At 39.4% G+C, this 25385-nt stretch overlaps 2 protein-coding genes across 2 annotated transcripts in view; one reads left to right on the top strand and one right to left on the bottom strand.

The window, feature by feature from the left end:
- Positions 1-36: 36 nt before the first annotated feature.
- On the top strand, positions 37-14268 carry cfap92 (cilia and flagella associated protein 92 (putative)). The gene is given in 17 exon segments (XM_084726938.1): positions 37-287; positions 483-682; positions 1496-1715; positions 1809-1922; positions 2076-2171; positions 2835-3019; positions 3172-3381; positions 3439-3998; positions 4124-4318; positions 4807-5065; positions 5140-5304; positions 6896-7084; positions 7318-7468; positions 11781-11995; positions 13818-13972; positions 14075-14186; positions 14188-14268. Coding segments are annotated over 17 exon segments (3309 nt in total). The 5' UTR covers position 37; the 3' UTR covers positions 14221-14268.
- acad9 (acyl-CoA dehydrogenase family, member 9) overlaps positions 14247-25385 on the bottom strand; it is a 23537-nt gene continuing 12398 nt past the window's right edge. Inside the window, exons 12-18 of the mRNA XM_084726950.1 lie at positions 25254-25382; positions 23119-23198; positions 22520-22646; positions 22362-22439; positions 20239-20367; positions 14858-14930; positions 14247-14562 (exon numbers count right to left, since the gene is read on the bottom strand). Coding sequence (XP_084583076.1) covers positions 14462-14562; positions 14858-14930; positions 20239-20367; positions 22362-22439; positions 22520-22646; positions 23119-23198; positions 25254-25382 — 717 coding nt within the window. The 3' untranslated portion in view covers positions 14247-14461. The remainder of the gene's footprint in view (positions 14563-14857; positions 14931-20238; positions 20368-22361; positions 22440-22519; positions 22647-23118; positions 23199-25253; positions 25383-25385) is intronic.

Below are 25385 nucleotides of genomic sequence, written 5' to 3'. Positions count from 1 at the left end.
CAGACCTTTGTTCATTTCATTTCTTACAGTGCTCTTCATGGAAAATATGACAGTGGAATCAGACCCCATGGGGGACATATCGGAGACGGGTAATTCACAGTCAATTTGTGGTGATGGGGAAGTTACAGATAAAAGACAGGAAGACGTCCTTGAGACCGAGTTGTTGTCCATGGAGCACAGTGTGGAAAATAGGTCAACGGGTTCAGCTGAGGAGTTTACAACTCACACTGATGACAGCTCCTATTACATCACATGGACAGTTTACATTGCCCTGGCTGTCCCAAGAGGTAGGTTTGTCCTACAGAATATAAACGATTAACATGAGCTCCACAGGGACATTGGAAAGTACTCAAACTGAAAGTCAGATGGATGAGATGGTGTGGGGATATGAGTAAAATGTACCTCAAATTAGTACTAAGCAAGTAAACATGAAAAATTAATTTCCTCCTTGATCTCATCTATAAATATTTGTCCAGTTTTAGGGGAAGAAACTGAAGTCCCTAAAGCTCCTGAAAAAGCCAAAAAAACGAATGAAGATTCATCTACTGTTTTGACAAAAGCCCATAAAGCTCAGAACTTCTATCATATTGAATATAAGTTGCCAGGTGATACAGAGACAGTCAAAATGGACCTGGTGATGTTTGGGCCAATGGCAAAAATGTACAAAGAAGATGAGTTCAAGGTAACCATGACCTGGAGTGTGTGTATGTGTGTGTTTGTCTGTGTGTGTCCCCCTAATGAACAATTCATGAACATCCTGAATGAACAACAATAACACAGCTACATTGTCTAGAGTTACAGTACATGTCCCATCACTGTACAGGGGTTGTTATAGTCATCATAGGAATGATAATCTTCAAAACATCCCTCTGCTGAATAAAATGTTGACTGGATTGCACCAAAATAGATTAATTCAATCTAAGATTACTTCCAATCAGAGTTGTTTTATTTGATTTACTTATTTAGGTTTTAAATGAGTAACTTCTGATTTAAACTCACCTCTATTTAGTAATTTCAAATTTGTTGATCAAACCAAACTTAAATAGCATTTAATCAATATAGAAATGCTTGCTTGCCTAAATTAAAATAATACATAACCTAAAAAATACATTTAAGTGTTGTTGGGACCTGATTATAAGAAAAAAGGGCAGGTGGGGGGGTTTGTTAAAACTTGATTATTTTGCTCAATCATCTCAAAAATGCAGCCATTTTAAAAGTGAAACCTCCTCAAGTTTAAAGTAAAAGTGGATCACATTTTAAATTGAGATTAAAGTTTGGGTGCAACAGAATTAAATATAATCTAGGTTTAGAGTAAAAATTAAATTGAAGCTTAAGGAGATTGTTTTTTTAAAGCCAATTTTAAGGTTTGGTGAAACATAATTTCAAATCAAGCCATGATTCACTTGGGTTTAGAAATGAATGCTTGTCGGTGCAGCCCAGCCTTTGAGTAGTCAGCGCCACTAATACAAAAGTAAATGTGTGGATTTTGTAACAGATTTTGAGAACATGGCATGAAGGAGATCAGACATGGGTTGGCTGGAGCCAGGATTTCAACGTCAGAGTCAACAGGGACATGTTGATCAGTCTAATTCCTCATAAGATCAAGCTCCAGATATGGAACAATAAAGACAAATTGTCCAGGCAGGCCCGCACTGAAAGACTGAAAGCCCTCAGACTGCCACAGGATCAGTCTGAAGATGCAACTGACACGTGTGGTGAGCATCAATTTCAACTTTGCCCAAAATAACCTGACATATATTGCGTATTTAGATAAAGTGATATAATGAAAATGATGTGTTCACTCTAAGGTGGTATCAAGATGATGGTAAACAAACTGAGAACCATATGTGAGAGGCAGTCACGCACATCCAAAAAGCACAAAAGTGATATACTGTTTAAAGCTGAGGTGGGCTCTGATATAGGTAAATCTACAGTTTTTGCCTTATTAATTATGTAATCATAACGGTAAACAACTGGTGTATTTGCCTAATGTCATGCTGTCATGTAAGCTATGATAGATACATTTTTCATAACCCTTTCCACAGACAGTAACTTGGCTTCTTACTCCAAAACAGGATTTCATAAACCCACAATTGATGCTATTGACCTTGAGGATATCAAACAGACTGGCACTGCCTCAGCTGAAATCAGTCTCATTTGTTTGATGGCAGGTGAGTCTGAATTAACCTATTATTCACACAGTGTTTTCCAACCCTTTTGGCTTGATCCTTCATTCCTTCTCTCTCATTTCCTGTCTTGCTTCTCTCCACTGGAGATGGACCTCCCAAGGCTGTCACCACTCTCTGTCTGTGTCTTGCATATTTGGCACCACAGTTACCTGAGGGGCAGAGCTGGCCTCCCTCTCTGGCTCCACACTGTGCAGTGACGCAGACAGAGAGGGAGACCAACTGTGTGCTGCTCTCATCCTCTGTTTCATCCTCCTCCTATAGTCACCTACAATCACCAGATATGAAAAAGCACAGAAAATCTAACCTGTTCTGAAACCTTTAAGAACGGATGAAAGTTTCAGAGTTTATAGTTTGACACTCATCTGATAGGGGACAATGAATGTCTGAATAGAATTTCATGGCAATCCCAAAAGTTATTGAGGCATTTCACTAAAACTAAAAATGTCCATGGCACTAGAGGAAAAGTATGGGAATCACCAAAATCATTAGGATTCATCCTCTGGTGACTTTGAATATCATCAGAGATCTATCCAATATTTGTTTCAATATTAGCTAAAATGATTGTAAGATTGTAAGATTTAAAACTTCAGACACCATGTTAACCATGAAAGAAAACACTTTGTACTCTGTTTTTCTTATTTTCAGGTGAGACCTCAGTGACTGAACGCTTCCCAGTCTGTTCATCTGGTGTATTTGAGGTCATGTGTAACATCTCTCTGGACAGAGCACTAATATCTGACCAACTGAAGGCTGAACTCAATCCACTGGTCATCACAATTTTGTCAGCCACCTCTATGCCTTCATCACCGGTCCCTTTCCACATCCTACAGGTGTTACTTCCATCCAACTTAATGTTCATTAACAATGTCACAGTTGTATTGAATACAATACATTCTCATTCATTATAGTTGATAAAAACTTGATTTGCCAGTTTTTTGACATTTAGCAGTGAGCTTTGGTATTTCAATTTTCATTTTCTCAGGAAAAATGTACACCTGTATATTGCCAGTACAAGTTTCATAATCTGAGCATTCACAGAACAAACTACCACAAGCATGGCACCAACATCTACTTCCAAGATGTGAATGTGATCCTTATTGGGCTGATGCCTCTGGAAGAGCTCAAAGACTTCCTCTCCGGTCCACCTCTGAAGATCGAGGTTCATGATCGTGACAGAAAGTTAGAAGAAACAGCAAAAACTCCAGCATTGTCTGACACAGGGTCAGATCATAATATCCTGTTAAAACAGAAGACAACAGTCTTTAACTCACATGGAATTGCAAGCCTGAATCTCTCTGAGCTGCTACATGGAAGGAAAAGCCTAAAGGAGCACTTACCAATCAAATGCTCCCCTCCACCACTGGACAGGAAGGGAAACAAAGAGATGATAGACACAGCAGCTAGCAGAGAACCCATGCACCAAGGCCATTATCTTGCTGCCAATTCTCAACTCAAGGTCAAGGTTGAGCTAGCTTGTTCACTTAAGAATGTAAGCTGTGAACTGGACTCCTGTGATGGTCCATTTGGGCGCATCATCTACCTCATTGATTACAACAACCTCTCTGTGATGACCAAGCTGAGGTCAGAGATCCTTAGAATCAATGCATCAGCTTTCCATCTGGAGCCACGCTCACTGGAAAATACAGACAAAGCCTTATCAAATTACTTAATTAATTTCAAGCACGATGAGACCAAGGATCTGGATTTTGTTACAGGATTCCACGTGCTAGATAAGAAGACGCACATCTTTGTTCTTGAAGGGCTGAAACATAAAGCAGTGAAAAGACTTTGGGAGGCTGTTCCTATGAAGTAAGCAGCCCATGAACACTATCTTGCCCTAATAACCCGTGCTAACAGATTTCAGCTGTACTGTCTACTTGGATAGAGTGTTTAAATTCCAATGAGAGTCCTGCAGTCTGTGTGATGTTTTGCAGGCTAAGTGGGAGTGAGGAGGAGCAGGTGATTGTCCTGTACAACTCAAAACTGGCCTTCTTCAAGCGCATCTATGACTCATTAGATATGAGCCTGATGCCTATCCATTTACAAGAGCCACTAGAGAACATCATGAGACAGCCTCTGATCTACATTAGAGGCATGCTCCCCCATCTCGTCTTCCAAGCTTTGTCAAGGTACCCATGTAGTGAGATTGCAGTGACCTTAAAGGATCATCCCTGTGTTTTGCATGTTGTACTCCATTTACTACAAATCTCGAATGTTGTACATCACAGCAAACTATGCTGTAACGTTTAAAGCAGCATTCAGTGATTGTTTTTGCGCTTACATATTGTCACTATATAAATTGTTACATGTGTTAGCAAACCATTACCTATTTACACAACAAAGTAGTGTTCTTCATGGTGTTTACTCAGTTACGATAATACAGGTATTGAATAGACCTTGGATCAAAACATGTAGTTATAGTTTAAAAATCGTGTAGTTAAAGTATGCCTGGTTTGTAATTAAGTAGATAAAACTTGTAAAAACATTGGTATGATCCTTTAAACTCTTAATAAATGTATTGGAAGTTGATAAAATATGTAATAAATGGCATAATGAAGTTCACCATCATAACTATTTATGAAACTCTGAGAAGTAATTGTATTGTGGTTTGGTTTAGGTTAAGTCAGCTTTGTCAAATGAGGCAGCTCAAAGATGTGGTGCAGTACAACCTCTTCCCCTCAGCTGAAATGATTCTCAGCATGATCCCAGCACATGACAAAGACAAGTGTGCTGAGCAGAGCGAGCGAGGCGTCTCTGCAGACACTGAGGTGGACGTGCCCTCTCTGCCTGTCCGAATGAAAAGACACGCCACGCTGGGCACTCACAACACATACATGAAGCAGCTGCCTTTCAAACAGTGCAAGGACTTCATTCAGGTTGGTAGGCTTGAACTATTCTGAGTAGAGTCGGAGATATTAACAGAGCAACTCATGTTTGGTATCTTTTCCAGGACAATATTAAAAGGGTCCAAGAGAAAAGTGAGCAGATACAGAAGCCAGAGGCTGCAGTGTTAAGGATGGAACAGTCTGCAGACAATCCAGCACACAACTACAGCATACAGACCTACAACTCACATGCACAAGCCATGCAGCTGCTCCGCAAACAAATGGCTCAGGTTTGATCGATAAATAGGATATAATGTATGTGGTGTACCTTAATATATCAGGGTATAGCTTGATGGCTAAGTGGGCAGCACTACCTCCTTTAAGACACAGGATTGATTTCTAGTTTGTCCTTTTTTTTTTTTTTTTTTTTTTACCAGGTTTTCTTCAACACCCAAAAGTTATACAATTCTGGTAAAGTGGAGATTGTAATTGTTAAGGTGTTTTTGCATGTTTGGTCACAATTACTCCAAATTATTTATAATTCAGTGCTAACTTTGCCATCCACATTTTTGTCTCTTGAAATTCACTACTGTAATAAACATCACTGCATTAGTTTTTGTCAGCTGCATTAAAAATTTGAGGTAATAAAGTTCAGACTAGAAGTGTTCAATGAACATACAAACAGACCTAAAGATCTTAAGCCACATGATATGATAACTCTAATAACAGTACTTGTATGTTATAAGCATAGTTTTGTACTGAACTGAACACAACAGGTTCAACCAGCAACACAATGGCCAGCATGGAACATTAGGGCAGTATAAATGGTGGTACATTCACTTACTGATGTACATACTGATGTTGTGATGTGATTACCAGCTTGGGAAAAATTAATTAACTACATAGTCAATAACTATGAATCTTTAAACTCAACTGGACAAGTCAATTCAAATCAGCAAAGTGATTCATAATTTATACCACTAATTTTTACTCCTCAAATCTAATTTAACTGGACTAATGAATATCTTGATTCTATTAATCAAATAACTATGTTTAATGTGGGAGGAGTCACTTGAGGTGACAAACCCACAGAGAATTATCCCGATAACATGGTTCCCTCAGATCTTCAAAACATTTAAACCTCTTTCAGCTCATTATCTTAGTTTTACAACCTGCAAAAGTACTCTTTAGTTCTGTCTCACAGTTCTCAGATTAGCTAATGTGAACATAGCAAGATGTTTTTGTATTGTGTTGTAAAGATATCTGCCGAAATTAGCATGGTAACCAGCTATCTTCAGCCCATCCAGTTTCTTAATACCATTTTGTACCTCAAGAGGTTATAGCGAGTCACTGTAGCCTCCAGTCTTTTCTGTCCAACAACACCAAGGTTGTTTTCTTGCCAGGCTTAGCTTCCAGCACCCTGGAGCTGACCCCACTATAATGCTTGTTCAGGCCTCCGGAGAAGGGCGTTGACTGATGCCTGACTTCTTTCTCACTCCTCTCCCCCGTCCCTGCTTGTTAGATTCCTGGTTGGAGCAGCCTTTAATTGCCTCAGTACTGTATTCCCTGTCGTCAAACTGGCCTCCGTCGGTCACAGAGGCTGTGTTCAATCCCAGTTCGGTCATCCTTACTGGGAGGCTTTTGAGCTCAGTTCTGTTGTCTGCTTGCCCCCAGCTCCGGTTCCAGTGCCTGCTCCAGCGCCGCTCTGCACTGGCATTCTCAGTTGGGTCCCCAGCACACCAGACTGAAAATGCTTCTGTGCTAGCAGTGCAAACACCAGCCCTTCCCCAGTGCTTGCATGGATAAATGTATCCAAAATTGGCAGCAAAAAAGTAGAGTCTAGTGTTGTGTCTCTTGTGTTTTCTCTGATGATAACTCCAGGTGCCGGGGCGGAGGTTCACCTACAGTCAGCAGTATCACAGTGCAACGGTGGAGCCTGGAGACGTGACTCCTAAAAATGACTCCAGCTCCACTGCTGCCTCTACTGTTTGGATCACAAGTTTGAGCAGCGATGAGCCCAAAATGCACCCCAAACACCCAGATGAGGCTCGAGTGGAGGAGCTGAGGAAGGTGATGTCACTCTTCATCCTCCCAACAGTGTGGGCTGTCAGTGTCAGTGTCAGTTTATTGGCATTCCCATGAATCTTAGCACAGGGAGACAATATGGTTGTTTAAGTTACTCTATCCTCCATGACACAATTTGCAAATTATATGAAATGATAAATAATAGAAGCCTTGCTGTGATAGGCTGTGTATGTAGTAAAGAGTTAAGTTGATAATACTTCTGTTAACTGTGCTTCCAGCCATGGAAAGGGAACATCCGACATGCCAACATATTGACGCCCACTCACTCACGGAACATATGGCCCTGGAGCCGGCGCTATGAGGACTTTCAGCGCTACAGTAAACCGCCACATTTCTTCAGCTCACCCCCATTCTCCATTCACCTGGCTGGTAGGCTGTGCTGCATCAATGTAGCATAACATTCGTTATACCTGTTGGTGCATGATGACGTCTTTTTTCTTTTCTCTGTGAGTAACTGAAACTTCACCACCAAAAGCTGCCTTAATATATGTCTACAGCAACACACTGTCATTTAGGTCCTGTTCAAACCTGATATTAACATGTGTCTTGGCTGATATGATCAGACATCTCTAGGTATGAATGTGAATGCACCCAAGACACATTAAGGATACACTGTAATTTGTTCACTCAGACCACATTCGGAGGTGGTCTGGGTAGCATGTGACTACATTCCTTTAGCTGTGTGCACACAATGTGTCCTGGGCCATGTTGAAGTACTGCCTGTTCAGCTGATGTCCTGTCAGTCCACACAAAACAGCTGTGTGATTTCCATTTGGTTCACTGTAATGCAAACTATGAGTTTAAGCTCTTACCTGCTAAGATAAACAGCAGATGCTTGTGAACACACTTTCTGTTTCAACTATTGAACTAGTAACCACAGTATCCCCAGACTTCCCTAATGCAATTGCTTCCCTGCAATTTTAAGAGTTGCTGAGTTAAGAGAAATGGCAACAGTAAATTCTTGATTATTTGTACCCTCTTGTAAATTGGGCTTTAAATGCAATATCTTAATATCTTAATATCTTAATCTTGTAAAGATTAGTTGTCAGTTTGTTGCAGGATTGCAGTGTTGGTGGCTACTCCTTGTCTACAGTGTGTCTACCTGCTGACATTTAACAGCTATTTGAAGACACAGTTTTAACTGATTTTTTAATTTACACTAAAAGTATGAGTAAGACAACATTTTATTGTCAGTAAACATGTCAAATTTTACAAATACAGTAAACAGTAACCAATATGGGCTACTACTTTGTCACCTTTGGAGGAAACTGCAATTCTTTCTTAAAAAAATCAGGCAGTTGTTAGTTGTTAGTTAATAACTTTAATGCAGTAATAGTTTTCAAACCTGCATACAGCCAATGCAAGCTTTCACATAAGTAAATTTTTTGAGGTTTTGCTTCTGACGTGTGCACATCTGACCAATCAGCATGGCAGATTGCTTGTCTCACAGAACTCTGATTTACATGATAAAAGGAAGAGAACTACAGAGATAATTATTTCAAAGACACTGTGTGGAGAAGATAACAAAATGAGTTACAGTATGATGGTGATGTGTATCTCAAGCTTTAAAAGTCTTCATAATACATCTTTGTTTAAACCTCACCCAAGACACATGTTAATGCTAGGCATAAACAGCCCATTACTGCCACATGACAGGCTGTGGGGCATGGCTGTAATATGAAAAAACAAAAGTATTAACGAATTACCCTTAAATAAGTTATGATGTTACAAAAAAGTTGAAGTTGTACATGACTCACCTATTTACATCCATAATTACATCCTTTATATGTTAATGCATATATACTTGAGAATTTTTTAGTTACATTAGTACTGATAGTGATTACGATGCACTAGATCCAGCAGATGACATATCCCAGCATGCCAGCAGGTTGTCAGACAGAAATAAACAGCAGCAAATGGAGCTAGTTAACAAAAACCACAACACAGCACTCAAAGAGGGTTTTAAACATTTACAACCAACCAACATCTTTGTTGTATTTTCAGAACTCATTTCAGACGTCACTGTGTCATGGAACTATTTTTCTATGGTGGGAGCTCTTTAAAAGGTCTTCCAGCTAACAAAATTTTAATTCAGAGCATTGCTTTTAAGCACCATGATCAAAAGTAATGATTTATACAACATGGGAGCTGAATTGAAGTACAACAGTAAATTCTCATTGTATTAGTTAGTGTTTGAAACGGGAGAAAGACTGGATGTGGGTGATGGGAGTTTGAGTGGGAATTGAGCCACAGATTTGACTAGAGTGTTAAATGTCTGGTTACATGTAACTTGTTAAATTTAATGACTTAGGTTACATGTGTTTTGCTCTGTTAGATTTTTTAGGCTGTTTTCAGAGTTGGGGTCTCATGGGTAAAAAGTAAAAGTAAAGTCAGCATCATCACTCCCCAGCTTGATGTATCCTTGTTGGGAGTGACAAAGACATTCTCTGCATTCACATAATAATTTGTTCCTAATTGGTTGTCTGACTGAAATATAAATACCAGGTGTATCAATGTATTAAACCATTATTACCATTTAGGCCTAAGAGTAAATTTGTCTTTAGATGACTTTAACAGCTTAGATTTAGCCAGGCAGAGCCATGCTGGCAATCTCCATTCTTTTGACGCTGTTAGGACATGCAATACTTTGTTTTCTTGCCACATAAGCTGTGCTAACACGTCCTCATACATGAATGACAAAATAGGTCGATTGCCAGTGATTCCCAAAACAACATTTAACACTGTAGGAGTACAAGCGACAGGCAGCATCAGACCTTAAGTATGTTACGTAAGTCATGTTACTTAAACACATGGTTAACGTTGTCAAACTGTCACTACCTTTAGGTGGAGACAACAAAAACCACTTCATTAAGTTAAGAAAAAGATCATGCTAAGAGTTAAAGTGGTGAAAGTCATGTACACAACATAACTTATGTTAGTTAAAATAAGTCAACTTTGAGTTTTGGTTTCACAAGGGACACAAACCCTGGTCTCCTGAGTGAAAGTTCTATGTTTTACAAATCTATGCCCCCACTCCTCCCTACATGTACTTTCTCACTCTTTAGATTACCCCTGCATAATTACTTTTGCCAGTGGAGGTTGCCACCTAACTACAGCCACTTTTCCGCTGCATGGTTTGACTTGACTCAACTCGACTCAGCCTTTTTTGGTTTTTCGTAACAGATACTACCTGGCAGGGCAGAAATTTCACAGCAACCGCATAAGCTATGGCCACCTCATACTCCTCAGTTTAGCTGCATTCCCTTTAAAAAATGATCTGCCTTGCAGCCACAGAGACATTGATGCCCCGCCCACACTGCGCCAGCTGATTTAGCCATTTTCTCTTCTGCCTCTTTCCTGTCAACATATTTTTTAGGCAGCAGTGTCTTTTGTTGAGATTCTGATTGGGCAACATCAAGTGAAACATTCTGTACATAATCAGTGGTTAGATTTTGAGTGTGGTATGAACCGCCTGAAAACTGAGCTATTTAGAGGGACAGTTATTTACCCATCTAGACTGATTTATTGTGAGTTTCTTAGTTTCGTAGATATTGGCTGTAGAGATGTCTGCCTTCTCTCCAAAACAGTGCAACTAGATTGAGGTGCTCAAAGCACCAAAAAATACATCTGAAAAACTCAACAACAGTTTCTTTTTCCATAAGTCATGACCCACTTACTCAAGTCCTTTTTGTGAGCCGTTTCATGCTGGAACTATTTTCTTTTTATGATAGAATCTATCATAACTACTTTCTTTCTACTAGGAAGAAAGTAGTTGCCTGATGATGTTTTACAGAATTTTTCATTTTTTTTTTTTTTAACAATTAAATAAAAATGAACAAAAATAAAATCATCCTTAACCCTCAAATTAAATTCATTACATGGTTTCTGTGGACTTAAAATCATTGTTGGTATCACCTCAGTCAACGTTTCAAGCTGAGCTGATACTAAAAGGTGATGTGAAAACACTGCAGACCACTGATCGGTTGCGCAACACAGGACTCCATTCTAAGAGTAGAGTCGAACTGTCATTACCGTGTAGTGGAAATACAGCCAAGAAAAATAAAAATATGGGCCATAATGAGCTGCGTGCACAGACGACCTATATGGCTGGTTTTATGGGGAGGACATGCTGGCTGTGCATATGCCATTTCATTTTCAGTTTGTAGACAGTAACCTAAGCCCATCTGTCACATCGGCACCTTGTAATGATTTTGCTTTGGTTAATGATAAAATTCTACACAACATGTGAGTAAAGAGTGTGTGATGGCTGTGAGAGACTGCAATAACTTGCATCTAGCAATGCACTAAATTTAACAGCCTAAGAAGATCCAGGAATGGATTTTTTCCTACGACTGTCTGGGCTGTAAGCTTTTTCTCAGGATTGAAGGCCAGTATTGATATGTTTTGATTGAAGCCCCAGATGGTCGCTGTATATGAGCCAGTATCAGTTTTTGCTGTGGAGTAAAGCACTCCCACACCACACTGGAGAACAGATTTGGTCAAGGAGGGAACCTCAATGATACCAGCAGAGAACAACATTGGTCTGTTTGTGTGTCCTGTTGTGTTTGTTCAGTCATATCAGTGTCTTGCCTGTTTAATTGAATAGCTACATGAACAGTTAAACATCAATCTTTTGAGTTTTTAATCCACAGAGTTAAGCCAGTGTGCTGTTGATCCTCAGGAGAGCATCTGCAGCAGGAGCAGCTCGAGGCAGCCAGAACTCAGTACAGTCACTGGCTAAAGAAACTGCCTCCTGGCAGCAGCACCGACCCACAAGGCAACGGCCCATTTCCAGAGTTCAAGTGTCACATGAGAGGAAACTCGGAGAGATTTCAGGACATACTGAAAGATGAGCCGAAGAAGTATTCACTGAAGGCACCTGGCATGATGATGAAGGTACAGACCCAGAAATATTTGGACAGCAGCACATTTTCTGATGCTGTGACTCTGTCAGTACATTGAAATGATCTTCATGTAGACATCTGTGGTTTATCCAACACTGTCCAGGAAAAATTCGGGGGAAAGGCGGGACTCCCTGAGAATTTCTTTTAAAACTAATGAACTGACAAAATGGACACGCCTCAGCATGAGTCATCAGAATATGAAACAGTGACCACTCTCTTAAAAGAACTCATCCCTTAATGAAGTCATCTGTCACATTGCAGTCATAGTATCTGCTTTCACTTTTTCATCAATTCAAGGCAGAAGAAAGACACATTGTCTCTGTCCTGACTCCAGAGCTCACTTTTGTGAGTTTGTTTAAACTTAGAAACTAAAGCTCAGCCATCAGTGATTAAGTACATTGAGGAGCAGGGAGCTGCTATCCTGACACGCCAGATGGTTTGTTTCACAGAACCATTTGGGAACTCGTCCTTAGAAACTGTTTGGAAAAGGGCACGAACAACTGGCAAGTGATTGGATGAACATTTGTCTATCATATTTAACCAAGCTAACTTCAAGCAATCAGATTAATGCTTCCATGGACGCCTCTTGCTGTCGTCGTACCTAAAGCCACGCCCATAGTTGTCAGTAGTCTCTCCTAGGGCACTGATCGGCTGCACCACTTTTGATGCAGACACAAACAGATAACTTGAAACTTGGCAAGATGGATTCTCACGTGATCTTGTGACTCCAGCTGCCTTGCAAGAGAGCTGCAACCTGTAAGAAGATCAATCCATAGTTGAAAACAAGGGTCAATTTTCTTTGAAACATTAAATATACAGAGATTGTTTTGCCTTGACTTGTTTTTCAGGTACATTAGATACAAATATCTAATAATTTTATGGAGCAATATTTCAGTGTCATGTACCTCCTTGACACGGTGTTTAACCTGGCTTCAGTCTGTTGCTCATTTTTCACAAACAAGGCAAAGTTCTGTAGTCTGTTGAATAACTGCTTTAATGTCTCCTTCAGTCACAGCTCAAAATTGAAGTCATTCTTTCCTTAATCTCCTTCAATAGTGAGTCCTTCATTTCAAGCATCAGGTGTTTTATTTCTTGCACTTCAGCCATTGTTGGGATAGGTGCAGCCAATTGTTTGAGTGCATCTTCCTTGTTAAGACAATTGACTTTTCCAACGTTGCGCCAGAACGTAAATTCATCCCCTGACTCAGGTTAAGATGCGAAGACAGATGAAGATGAATCAAAGCATCACTCTCTTCTTTTTTTTTATCTCTATGGGATGGGAGAGATACATGGGTTTTCACGCTGCCACCATTACCATGACGTCATCTTTCCACCGTCCTCTGGCTCTGGTCCAATGAAGCTGCGAGACAGAGCGTCCATGTTTCAGGTCGTTCTCAGGTTGTAGTCGTGTTTAACACTGAGACAGCAGAGCAGACATGCCGCTCCATGTTTCAGAGCAGAGAAATCTGCTCCTTTTTTAATGATTTTGAGACACAAATTAAAAAAAATCATTAAGAATATATAATCATTTTAATTTGGCTGGGTGATTAATGACATGTTTCTGAGATGTGACAAACTCAGAACACACCTTTATTGTTGCTTTACACAAACTTTATCTTGTAGACATACAGTTAAACAAAGAGCAGAAGCTCATGAAAAGGCTCCCTAAAGCAGAGGAAAGGAATTAGTTACATTGCTGCTTTTATCTGAATTTCACAATGTTCAGTTTAACATGTTTTTTTCAGTTTGTTATATTCTGGTTGCACTGTTAATAAACTTCAGTTTGTGAGCAAACAGATGTTTCTGTCTTGCAGACTTTCTCTCAACTATCTGTGATGAACTTGGGTGAGGACAAAGCGAATGAAAAGAGTGTGGCTCTGGCTCCAGGCCCCTGTATGAACTGCAGCCTCAGCATCAAACACAACTCCATCCCTAGACACGACTCTCTGTACAACAAGTACCACTTTAAGTCAGTTGAAGTTAGCATTTTTATTCAAAAACACAAACTCAGATACTAGACAAAATAATGTTGTCTTTGTGTTCATGTGGGATGTTCTGTTGCTTCTTGCAGCGGATTTGCTAAGCAGCATTCATTCCTGTACAAGCGGACCACCCTGCCTCTGACAGATGAGGAGAACAGTATCTCCACTTTTCAGAAGTCTGCACCGAACATGAAGACACGGACATCAGCTGTCCAGTATGTCAGGAATGTTGTAGAAGCCAGAACCCACAAAACCCGCATCTTGTTTATCAAGTAGGCTCATAAGTATTACAGCTGGTGCAATAATTTAATTATAGCACTAAAGAGCACTTCAGATAGAAGAGAGCAGCCATTATCCAAAGGTGTTAACTTTGAAGCCATGGTTAATAAAATACACTGACTAAAATCATAAATCTCTTAAAGACAAATCATCAGGATTCGTCCATATTGTCCTGTCAGAATGGAGGAGGTCACAACTCAGAAAGTTCTTTCCAGAGGGTGGGAGCAGATGTAAGCTCTGTTTTCTAGGACCTCCTTGGCGATCTTCTTGATGTTGGCATCGTTGTTCTCTGGAGAGTCTGGAACGGATTGAGACGGGAATCACAAAACAAGCCGCTTTCATTCTTTAAACACAAAAACACAGTGTTCTCATCTGTCTGGGTCATGTCACCGGATGACTTTGGATTACATACAGACCATTAAAAACACGCGCACAGTGTGAAAATGAAAAGCAGCGGGGGGTCTGAGTGTTGGTATGCAGGGGTTCGGTGGGGAAATTCCGCAACACATGCAAGTCTTTTGTACTTGAGATGCGGTGAGAAAAAAAAAAGGAGTGAGGGGCTGTTCTCAATTACCGTTTTGTGTTGTACTTACGTTTTTGCAACTGAGTCATCAAGTAGTTGTTCTTGAAGAAGGCGTCGCTGCAGAATGTGTTTGTGAGCAGCACCTAGAAAAAAAAAACAGTCAAACATCAAGACCTGCAGACATGAATCCAAGTGGAAATGAAAAGTAAATACGATGTCAGAATGTGATTAGATGTGAAGTGAGACAATTGCAAACATTTGTTGGTTCATTTCTCATCTGCAAACACAGAGCAACTAAACAACTGGAAACATTATGCAGGGTTCCTACAGATTTCATACTTTCATACTCAAATTTCCAGTAATTTCTCTGTAGATTTTTTACACCATATTTGTCATCTCAGTACAAATAGATAGATGTTAATTATGTAAGTAAATGGTTACAAAATCCAAGTGTCAACATGTACATTACATTATGACTATAGATGCGATTATGTCACCAGAAGGTTGTAGCTATTTGGTAATAAACTAACCAGGTCTACTTATACACATATAATTTTCCCTTAAAGCTTCAGTGTGTAAGATTTACAGGGATCTATTGGCAGAATATGGCAGAAATGAATACAATATATTCATAAATATGTTTTCATTGGTGTATAATAGTATTCTAGTATTCATTTATCTGCATAATTACAGGAGAAATACATTAACAAGAGAAATAAGAGAAGAAAAGTGTGCAGATGAGATTTAAAAAAAAAAAAACCCTAAAGGCTTATAATCACCTGAAAATAAGAATTGTGTTCCCGTTACCTTAGAATGAGCCCTGTATAACTACAGAGGGACGGGTCCTCTTCCACAGAGTTCGTCAGGTTATGCCGCCATGTTTCTACAGTAGCCCAGAATGGACCAACCAAACGCTGGCTCTGGATAAAGCTTTTCACGTTTTTTGTAGCCACCGTTCCATGTGTCATGTGCTTGGAAGGGGAGGGTGAGGTGACGGGGTTTGTAAGCTAAATGTCATTAAATCCTACACACTGGTCCTTTAACATATTAAATAAATATTGTAGTACGGTTCCCCTCATATTTTTTGGTCTCTTTTATGAATAAGAACCAAAATGAGTTGAAAGAAGATACATAATTAAATAATATTAATAATAATAATTTTATTTTCATAGCATGAGTGCAGCCTTGTTTATTCTCTATTTGCAAAATTTAGTGTGATGTGTATCTGTTTTATTAGCTCACCGCTATAGTAACATTACCTGTACCTACAAACTTAGTATATTTCCTGTTTGTTTTGTATATAGTGTTTTTGAGCATGTTGATAATTACCTCAGTGTCCTACATAACTGTTCATTATCTTCAATCAAACTCAACAGAAACAAAATAAAAGTCATCAACTCAGTTTTTGTGCTGTCCTACAAATCACCAACGCTAGTTTGGTCAAAATAAACCCTTAATTCACCACGACAGATGTGAAAACATTGTGGCTGTGCACCCCGGGTCTCTCCGCTGTGTCTCTGATGTCTGACCTCCCTCCAGATTTTCTCCAAATATTTTTTACATCTAACTCTGCAAATAAAAAGTTTATTTCAACCAAACTAGAGTTGCTGATTGTTGGAGCAGAGAAAACATGAATCAAGACATTTTTGGTAGATTTTTTTGTTTTGTTTTTGTCGAGTTTGAATGAACATGATGATGCTAGCAAGCTAATGTTGCTAACAGTTATCTAGGACACTGAGGTGATTATCAAAATGCTCACTAAATACAAAACAAATGGGAAATACTATTAACAATATGTACCAAGCTACCTGAAAAATCAAGAGAATAATCTGTGAAAGTAACATTACTATAGCGTTGACAGGAATTAGAACACACATTTCCCAGTACTCATGTGTTTTTCCATACTTATCTAGACCTGGAAATGACTGAAATGAAATTCTGTACTTTTCTATGCTTCGGGTACAGAGCCAAACATGAAGACAAACAAGCCTTTACAATCATAGTGAAACCAATAGGATGAAAGCTCCCTGACTGAAGCCAGATTTGCTTTTAAAATACTTCAGAAGTTTTGAATCCTCTTACTCTGTGATCCTCAGGCGAAACATTTCAGTCTTAAAAAAGACACATGACTATCTTTGGAATGGAATTCGGTTCGACAGCGTCTCTACAGTCAGTGTGTTTTACATAAAACACAAAGGTTTAGCGCTGCATGTTTGCTGACATTTCAGCCTGAGAGGGATACTGTAGGAGGAGCAGAGAGCTGCCCATCTGAAACACAAAAGAGGATAACACAAAGCATTCACTGCCTCTTTAATGTCTCTCTGTTGAGGATTTGTTTGCTCTGCACTGCTCTACATCACTGTTTCTGATTACACACAGGACCGTCCTTCAGTTTATGTTTACACTCTGCCATCCAAAACTGCTTTCCCCATGAAGGTGGAGCAGCCTCTACACCTCTACAAAATAGAGAAATGAAGATATCAGCTGAGTAACTGCTGATTTGACTGAACAACTCTGAGAGCATCGAGAAAGGGCCAAGTTATACATTTGCAACAAAAAAAGAAGAAACAGGAATATAAAGTTAAGAAGTAAGATGTTGTGACATGCTGCTGCTGCTTTAATTGCTTTCAGTAGACGGCAACTTGCTGCATTAAGTGAAAACGCTCATCTAATTCGATAACAATGTGGGTTTTATTAAGCCTGATATCTTTACTGATCTTAATTAAGACAGGACATGCTTTCTGGATAATTACATTGTAAACAAATGCGGTGACTACATGTAGAGAAGGTGCTGCTTGCAGCTTTTTGGAGAACCGCTCATCCAAACAATTTCAGACTCGACACTGCCTTTTCCATGAACAGTTGTGTCCCCTGGCAATGCTGAGTTACGGCTGTCACAGTGTCAGATTTTCACACACGATTATTGTTGGTGCCGGGGGAGGGAGACAAAGCAAAAACGGAAAGATATGGAAATGATTTAGGAACACACAGTATGTTTAAGAGGTGCTAGATTACTTACATGATATTATTGTGTATTTTTGACAAGGTATCAAAATCATGTTTTAAAATATCACCATTATCATCAGTATTGATATATTGTGACACCCTGTATGCTGAGTGTACGTGTCGTTTGGGTGCAAAAGATCACACTCGTGCTAATGTTCAACTTAATAGCAAACATGATATGATGAAGTGGCTGCTGTCATTGCAGCTATCTGCGAGCAGGATATTTAACTATTAGGGACCAGGCTATTTCCAGGAACAAAAGCGCTCATTCTCAAAGTTACGTCACCGGTGCTTGACATGTTTGAGTAGAAGCATGTTTGAGCAGAGGAGCGGCTACACTCGGCATGGCACACTGCTCAAAATCGCCAGTGAGCACCGTGCTCAAGGTCAGAATTATTTCAGCTTTGAGCTTGGCTGCTGCTGACCTTTCAGAGCACAGCCAATGAGATGATAGCTACATGTGACGACACTTACAAGCAGAGGAGCCAGAGAGAGATGGAAGGAAAGTGTTTCAGAGTTCCTCTGCAACACGTTAAAAACACACCATGATTTAACCAGTAAATGTAAGGTATGGTGAAATGTCAGCAGTCAGATGTGGCTACATGATTTGTGAACAGGAATATAGTTTAAATCTGATGCTAAAACTAGCTGTTTGTACACCAAGCAGACGACATATAGCTCTGCACTTTGCCCCTCTGTACAAATTTCATCACACAGATTTACATGACTTTGACATGATGTAACATCTAGAGCAGCAACGATTCATCAATTATTAAATTAAGTGCCAACTATTCTGATAATCGATTGTTTTGAGTTTTTTTTTAAATGAAAATGTTCAAATTTTCTGATTCAAGCTTCTTAAATTTGAGTATTTTCTGGTTTCTTTACTCCTCTCTCACAGTAAACTGAATATTTTTGAGTTGTGGACAAAACAAGACATTTGAGGACGTCATCTTGAAACACTGGTCAACATTTTTTTGACATTTTATGGACCAAACACTGTTTGACAGATTAATCAATAATGAAAATAATCGGCACAGGAAAGACTTGAAAATAGGTCACATGTTTGGACCCATTTTTCAACTGACAAGACTGTGACAGGATTAAATAATCCATTAACCGAGAAACTAATCTTTAGCCACAGGTCTCTCCTCTCTCTCTGTGTTCCTTCACACTGTACACTGTAGTTTGGTGGTGTAACAGTTAATGGGGTCCCCTCTCAATACACTTTATAAGATGTACTTCTGGTGGTAGGAACACATTACTAATAAATATTTCCCGTGAATATCAGACAAACATGCACTTTAGTTTGATTTTGACGATCTAACAAGGAAACACAAATCAAGCTGGTAGTGGGAGACAAACTCATGTGTCTGTGGGAAGCAAACGGCTACAGCGAGCTTCATGACAGATCCATCAGACTACACTTAATACTGGACCTGAACGCATCCCGTGTAAACACAAGTGGAGGACTGAAGCTGCTGTTCTGTTTACATTGGCTGTGTAGACAGTGTGAGTATGACTATCAACCAGCGGTGTACGGCATGAGCGAGGCAGCTGTTTGACATCAGTTTGACATATATGAAATATGGAAATATGGAGGTACTGATGTGTGTACCAGTCTGCTGAGGTCAATGGAAAACTGCTGTCACTATGAAAAATTAAGACATGGATTCAAGATGAGTATTAATCCCAGGTGTACAGCAGAAATACGACAGCCTTTGAAGATGTGATCATGGACGCACTTCCTTTACTCTTTGACTCAGCTGCTCTGGAGTCATGTTCACTGTACACCGTTAACTATTATTATGGTTAAAGGAGCAATATGTGACAATTGTGCTTCCAAAAGTGAGTACAGCAGTCCATATATCGAGTCAGAGTCACAGACTGTATATTAAAGGCTCGAAGGCTGCAGGAATACTGCAAGAGTGCAAGACGAGCACAACAATGTAAAATGACAATAACACACAAGGATAAGTCCTCCACTGTAAGCTGATCAGCTGTTTTAATTATCTGTCAATGTAAAGTTAAGCCCGATGTCCTGAAAACAAAAGTTCACTGCTGTGAAATAACAAACTATGGAGTTTGAGTTAACTGCATTAACATTTTGCTAAATTTAATTGTTCTTAACATCTACAGCTTCTACACGATTATTAATGATTTCTTACAACTCATAAACAGACAATTACTCATTCAGTGAACATTTGGCATTAATTTGAACTCTATTTAATGTGAAACAGGGAAACCATAACACAAGTTACGCCAGAATAGAAATCTTAAAGGAAACCGTGACTGCAGTGTCATCAGAGAAGCGAGTATTTCAACTTACCACGTTTCCTTAATCTCTGATGACACATCGTGGTCATTTTATGATTTATTACAGTAAATATATCACAAATTTCTCCTTTAATACTGAATTCCAGGCAGATTGTGTTTTCCTCTCACCTCGTGGTCGTGGTTCCTGAGGCCGATGCTGATGGAGCGGCTGGCTCTGGACAGGACAGCTGTCATGGCGTAGAGGTTGATCATCACATCTGCTACTCTCTTCAGGATGAGCTGTTCATCCACGATAGTCTGACAACATCAACAGAGGCAAAAACGAGGACACTTCAATCATCGTTATTTCTAACCTCAGACAGTTGCCGTCACTAAAGTGTGTGTCTGTAATGCAGTCGAGAGGAAAAACTAATCATTTTGTAACTGATCAGGTAATCATCAAGGAAGATTTCAGACAGTAAAACTTGTTCTTGGCTTCTCTGTAGTGGTTTCATATTGGTGATTGGTACCAAAACACTACAAGAGTCCAGCTTTTTTCTGGATGGAGCACTCACTCACTCACTGTTTGGATTCTGCTCTTAAGTTGTGATTAATGACTTCCTGTGTTTGGAGGTTTTCTGACAGAGACCATACAGACACATCTAGGTTAATATACGATACCTGTGGTGTCTGAGTTAATGGGAATGGGATGTTCTGCTCTTGGCAGGTATAAATCTTTCTGAGGCTTAACATCAAAACCCACTTGTCAGTGGGAGGGCTTCTGGAGTCATCTCATGTCAACATTTACAACTGTGAAGTAGAGTGGGCCTGAATCCCACCACTCACACAGAGGAAGAGCCACATTCATTACAGCACACAGTCAAGTCCTCTGTAACCACTTTACTAACACTGGGTTTAGTAATTAAAGGAAAATTCCTGTTTATTAGAACACAATTTTTGGTACATGAATAATAAAATCAACTGCTTTTTCACACACTGACAGTCCCATTTTGCTGCAATAAAACTGATTGAACTGAGATGGACAGACTGAACACAGATGTTCAAAGTTTTCCTTTGGGGATAGAAATTGAAGTTGAAAAAAAGTGATATATCACAATTTATGATACTCATATATTACAGTGTTACTGAGTCGATGGCCAAGAGTGCGACAATAAGACCAAAATTGTAATGACACTAAAATTACGTGTTGATGCATTAACACCATGACATGTATTATAAATTGAAAACATCAGAGCTCCCAAATAAGTGTAGCCAAAACTTTTCAACTGCCCCCTGGTGGCTGGCTGCAGGACAGGTCATATGTCCTGCCTCCCAAACGTTAATGAACAGGACGTGGGCCAAACTAAATCAATTTTTTTCCAATGATGATTTCTGTCATTTTAGGAGGCTCTTATCAAGCTAAGGTTTGTTCAAGCGTTCATTTTTCTCATCGGTTTGTGTTTAATTAGTTATTTGATGATATAAAAACAGGATTTCACGTTATGATTGACAGCTGAGCTCTGCCTGCCACAGAAATAGCCGGCTGTGTGGGCGGGAACTTGAAAGTGCGACCCCAACGCTGGTCACTACTGTGCAGACTCTGAATAGGAATTGCTGCACCATTGATGTCAGAGAAGCAAGTGTTTCAACTTAGCATGTTTCCTTGATCTCTGATGATGGTCATTTTATGATTTATTTCAATAAATATATCATAGATTTCTCCTTTAATCAGTCATCAGAAGTCTGGGTTTGACTGCTACATCACTGGAAACAGTCCAGTAAAACAATCTTTCTTCATATTTGTGCCCCAGTTTCACAGCTCTGATCTTTAATGGCTAAAAATGGTCAGCAGAAAAACAACTTACACTCATTGTTGACCATTAAACTTAAATGGCTTATTTACTTTGATCTAGGCAGTTTGAACTTAAATGTTAAAGGTCTTGTTGTTCAGCGGCTTTAGATTGTCGTGTGGTCAAAGTTCTCTGAGGACGCTTCTCATGCAAAATGAGACAATGATACAGGAAGTAGGGATATGGAAAGCTGACCTATTTCCAAGAGCTTTATAGCTTCTTTGGGAAAGCTGTGATTACAAAAGCAAAGTCACGGAAGAAGAAGAGAACGCAGCAGCTGTCTGACAGACGAACACCAGCTCAGAAACTCTGATTGGAAGATATGAGGAGATCTCTGCTGTCATTCAAAAACGACTCGTGCATCCAGACATTTAAGACAAATTGGAATTTTGTTCAAAGGAACTGGAAAATCCCACAGCTATGTTTTTTTTCCCCCAGAGTGTACAATCAATCAAATGTTACCTTTCCATATCTGTAGAGCAGGCTCTCCACAGTCGATCCCAACAGGCTGACGTTCTGTTCCAGTTTCTTTGCGCTGTCCTGTGAACAGAAAACTCCTGAGCTTCCAGAAAACATAAAAAAATGTATCTGACAGGAAATGTGTACTTTAAATTTCTTACTGTCAGGCTGGGATGCACCACTCCATCTTTCCCCGTCAGGCCGAGCTCCACCGAAGCTCCAAATGAACTTTTCAGTTTCTTGCTGACCATTCCCAGAGCCATACCGATGTTCCCTTTCTTCATCTCCCTGCAGGCAGAGCAGAGGACAAACTGAGAGACTGAAGGCTGACTGAGAACCCAGTGTCAATCAATTAGACAATATTTAATCTCTATGAACAAATTTGTGGATATGAATTCAGAATCTGTAGGCAAGGGATAAGATTTTAGTATCCAAGCTGTTCTGATTTTCTTTTATAGTCTGAGTGGGGACCAGTTACATTTAATTTAATGTTTCCCATGGATATTGTCGTCAACACTAGAAGTGGCAGAATTCCATAACTACTAGAATGGTCACATTGATTGGCTGTTGCAAAAAAACCCTGTGTTGTGACTGGCTGTTGTAACAAAAACGCCGTGTTGTGATTGACTGTTATAACACAGGGGAGTTTTGTGATTGTTTGTTGTGACTGGCTGTTGTAAAAACAACCTGTGCAGTGATTGGCTGTTGAAAAAACACTAGTGCTGTGTTGTGTATCTGTCTACAACCTTGATATTCTTACTTTATTTTCCCTGTGAGGACTTTGCCAGCATGCTGCATCCCAGTGAGAGCGACGTACATCCTCAGGATTTCATTGGTCCCCTGAAAACAGACAACTGAATGTGAAAATGGCACACTATTAATTCCACGGTATTATAAAATGTAAGTAGCGATGCATTCCACGGACACCACAACATAAAAACACGGTGGGGGTGTGTGTGCTGCACTGTGTGATAATAAGGCACCACACTACATTTGTGAGTCCCAAACTGTCCCATCAATAAAAGCATTAATAGGACTTACAACATGGAAAATATCACATTTAAAAAGTGGGAAATGCTAAATCTAAACAATTTTTAAAAATATGATTTACACTGTGACACAAACAGAGGAACTGCAGGTCCACTCAGTTCATTTATCCCATTAAAAAAAAGAATCTTTACAACCAACTCAGGAGCTCAATGATTCCAAAGTCAAATGTGACACCTGCTGGCCAAACAAACCAACTACAGAACAATACGTTTATACCCAGGATTATACAAACACTGGACACCAAATTCTCCCTTCTAAATTCACAGACAAACTTCTTTTAGGATTTATTTCATTTATTGCTTAACTAACTGCATAACTTAAAAGGATAGTTTGTTTTTTTAAGTGGGGTTGTATGAGGTACTTCTAGTCAGTCAGAGGTAGTATGTACAAACACTTTGTTACTGTACTTAAGTAGATATTCCAGGTATTTGTACTGTAATGGTATGACTGGGGTGCCTGTCAGGTCAGCACCTAACAATACTTCATCAGAGTGTTTGTCAACTGCACATAAAGGGTAAAAAACAGAGCGTATCTGTATTTATTTTTCTGCCAACTTTTTAAATTTATTCCCTACATTTGGACATAAATATCTGTACTTTGCACTCCTTGCATTTTCAAAATAATATTACTTTAGTTTTAATGCATTTGAGGAGAATTATTGATTATTTGTATTTTGCATCGTTGTGCACCGCCTTCCCAACTTTATGATCAATTTCAGCTTAAATGGATGGAACAGTAACACATACAAAACACGATTTCTGTGTATCGATCAGTGCATATCAAGCACAACATGAAACAAAAATACAAGACAAAAACTATGTAACAAGGTGAAGACAATAAAATAGACAACAACTATGTAACAAGATGAAACAGAAAGGGAGAATTGACCACAGAGAAAAGGTGAGGTTCATTTAGCTTTTCACAGAAACTGCAGGTAGAAATATCCTTTGCAAATGCTACTTTTTTCAGAATCTCAGAATCTTCACTTTTACTTCAGTAAACAAGTTGAATTTGTTCTTCTGCTTTGACCAGAATTTCTTTTACATTAGTATCTGTACTTTTACTTTGGTTGGCACACCCCAAATTTGGACAAGCAGTAGATGTAGAAAGCTAAGTGATGTACTGCTGTGGACAGGGTCAGCAGCAAAAGATATTTTAGCCACTTACGAAAAAAAAAAAAAAATCAATATCAGCTTAAGTGTATGCTATATTTGTAATACTTTCACCTTTCACCATTTTCCTTGCTGTCAGACAGCCTTTTCTGACACAAAACCACCATTACATAATTCAAACACCACCCTCTCCAAACCAGCCAAACTCCTCTGACAAAATCAGTAATTTTACCTTGCAGAATACTACAGTTGCTTGATTGATTGGTTAGTTTGTTTGTGTTATTGTTTGACTATGGAGTTTAAAGGGTTAGTTTGGATTCACCAAAGTCACACAAAAACGCAAAGCAACTAACTAAATTTGGGCACCAGTAGATCAGCAACTCCTGTGTTCAGTGAGGCAAAATTGCTGTTTTTGCCAAAGGAGTCTGGTGGCTTTGGAGACAGCGATATTTGGCTTATGAAATGCTGGTTTCCCATTGACATAGATGTCTGACAGCAAGGTAAAGCATACATAGCATACACTTTAACTGATACAGATTTTTTAAAGTAACTAAAATACATTTTGCTGCCGACATCGCTTAGCTTCCTACACCAGCACTCCAGCTACTTCTCCAACCTCAATAAAACCCCACTTCAAATAATCCAAACTCTCCCTTTAAGACATTTAGCCCAAAACATATCAGAATCAATCATGCAGCAAGTGATGTTAATGACGGAATGATTATTAGAATACCTCGAAGATGGGCAGGATGCGACAGTCCCTGACGTAGCGCTCGAAGGGGTAGTTCTTGGTATAACCCAGACCTCCAAAGACCTGAAGAGCCTCACTGACGCAAATCCAGCCTCCCTCTGAGCTGAACACCTG

The sequence above is a fragment of the Lutjanus erythropterus genome, chromosome 2 (assembly GCF_056507025.1).
Source record: "Lutjanus erythropterus isolate fLutEry1 chromosome 2, fLutEry1.hap2, whole genome shotgun sequence".
Classification (NCBI taxonomy): Eukaryota; Metazoa; Chordata; class Actinopteri; order Lutjaniformes; family Lutjanidae; genus Lutjanus; species Lutjanus erythropterus.
The sequence above is the reverse complement of the archived record's forward strand: the minus strand, read 5'-3'. Positions and strand labels throughout refer to the sequence as shown.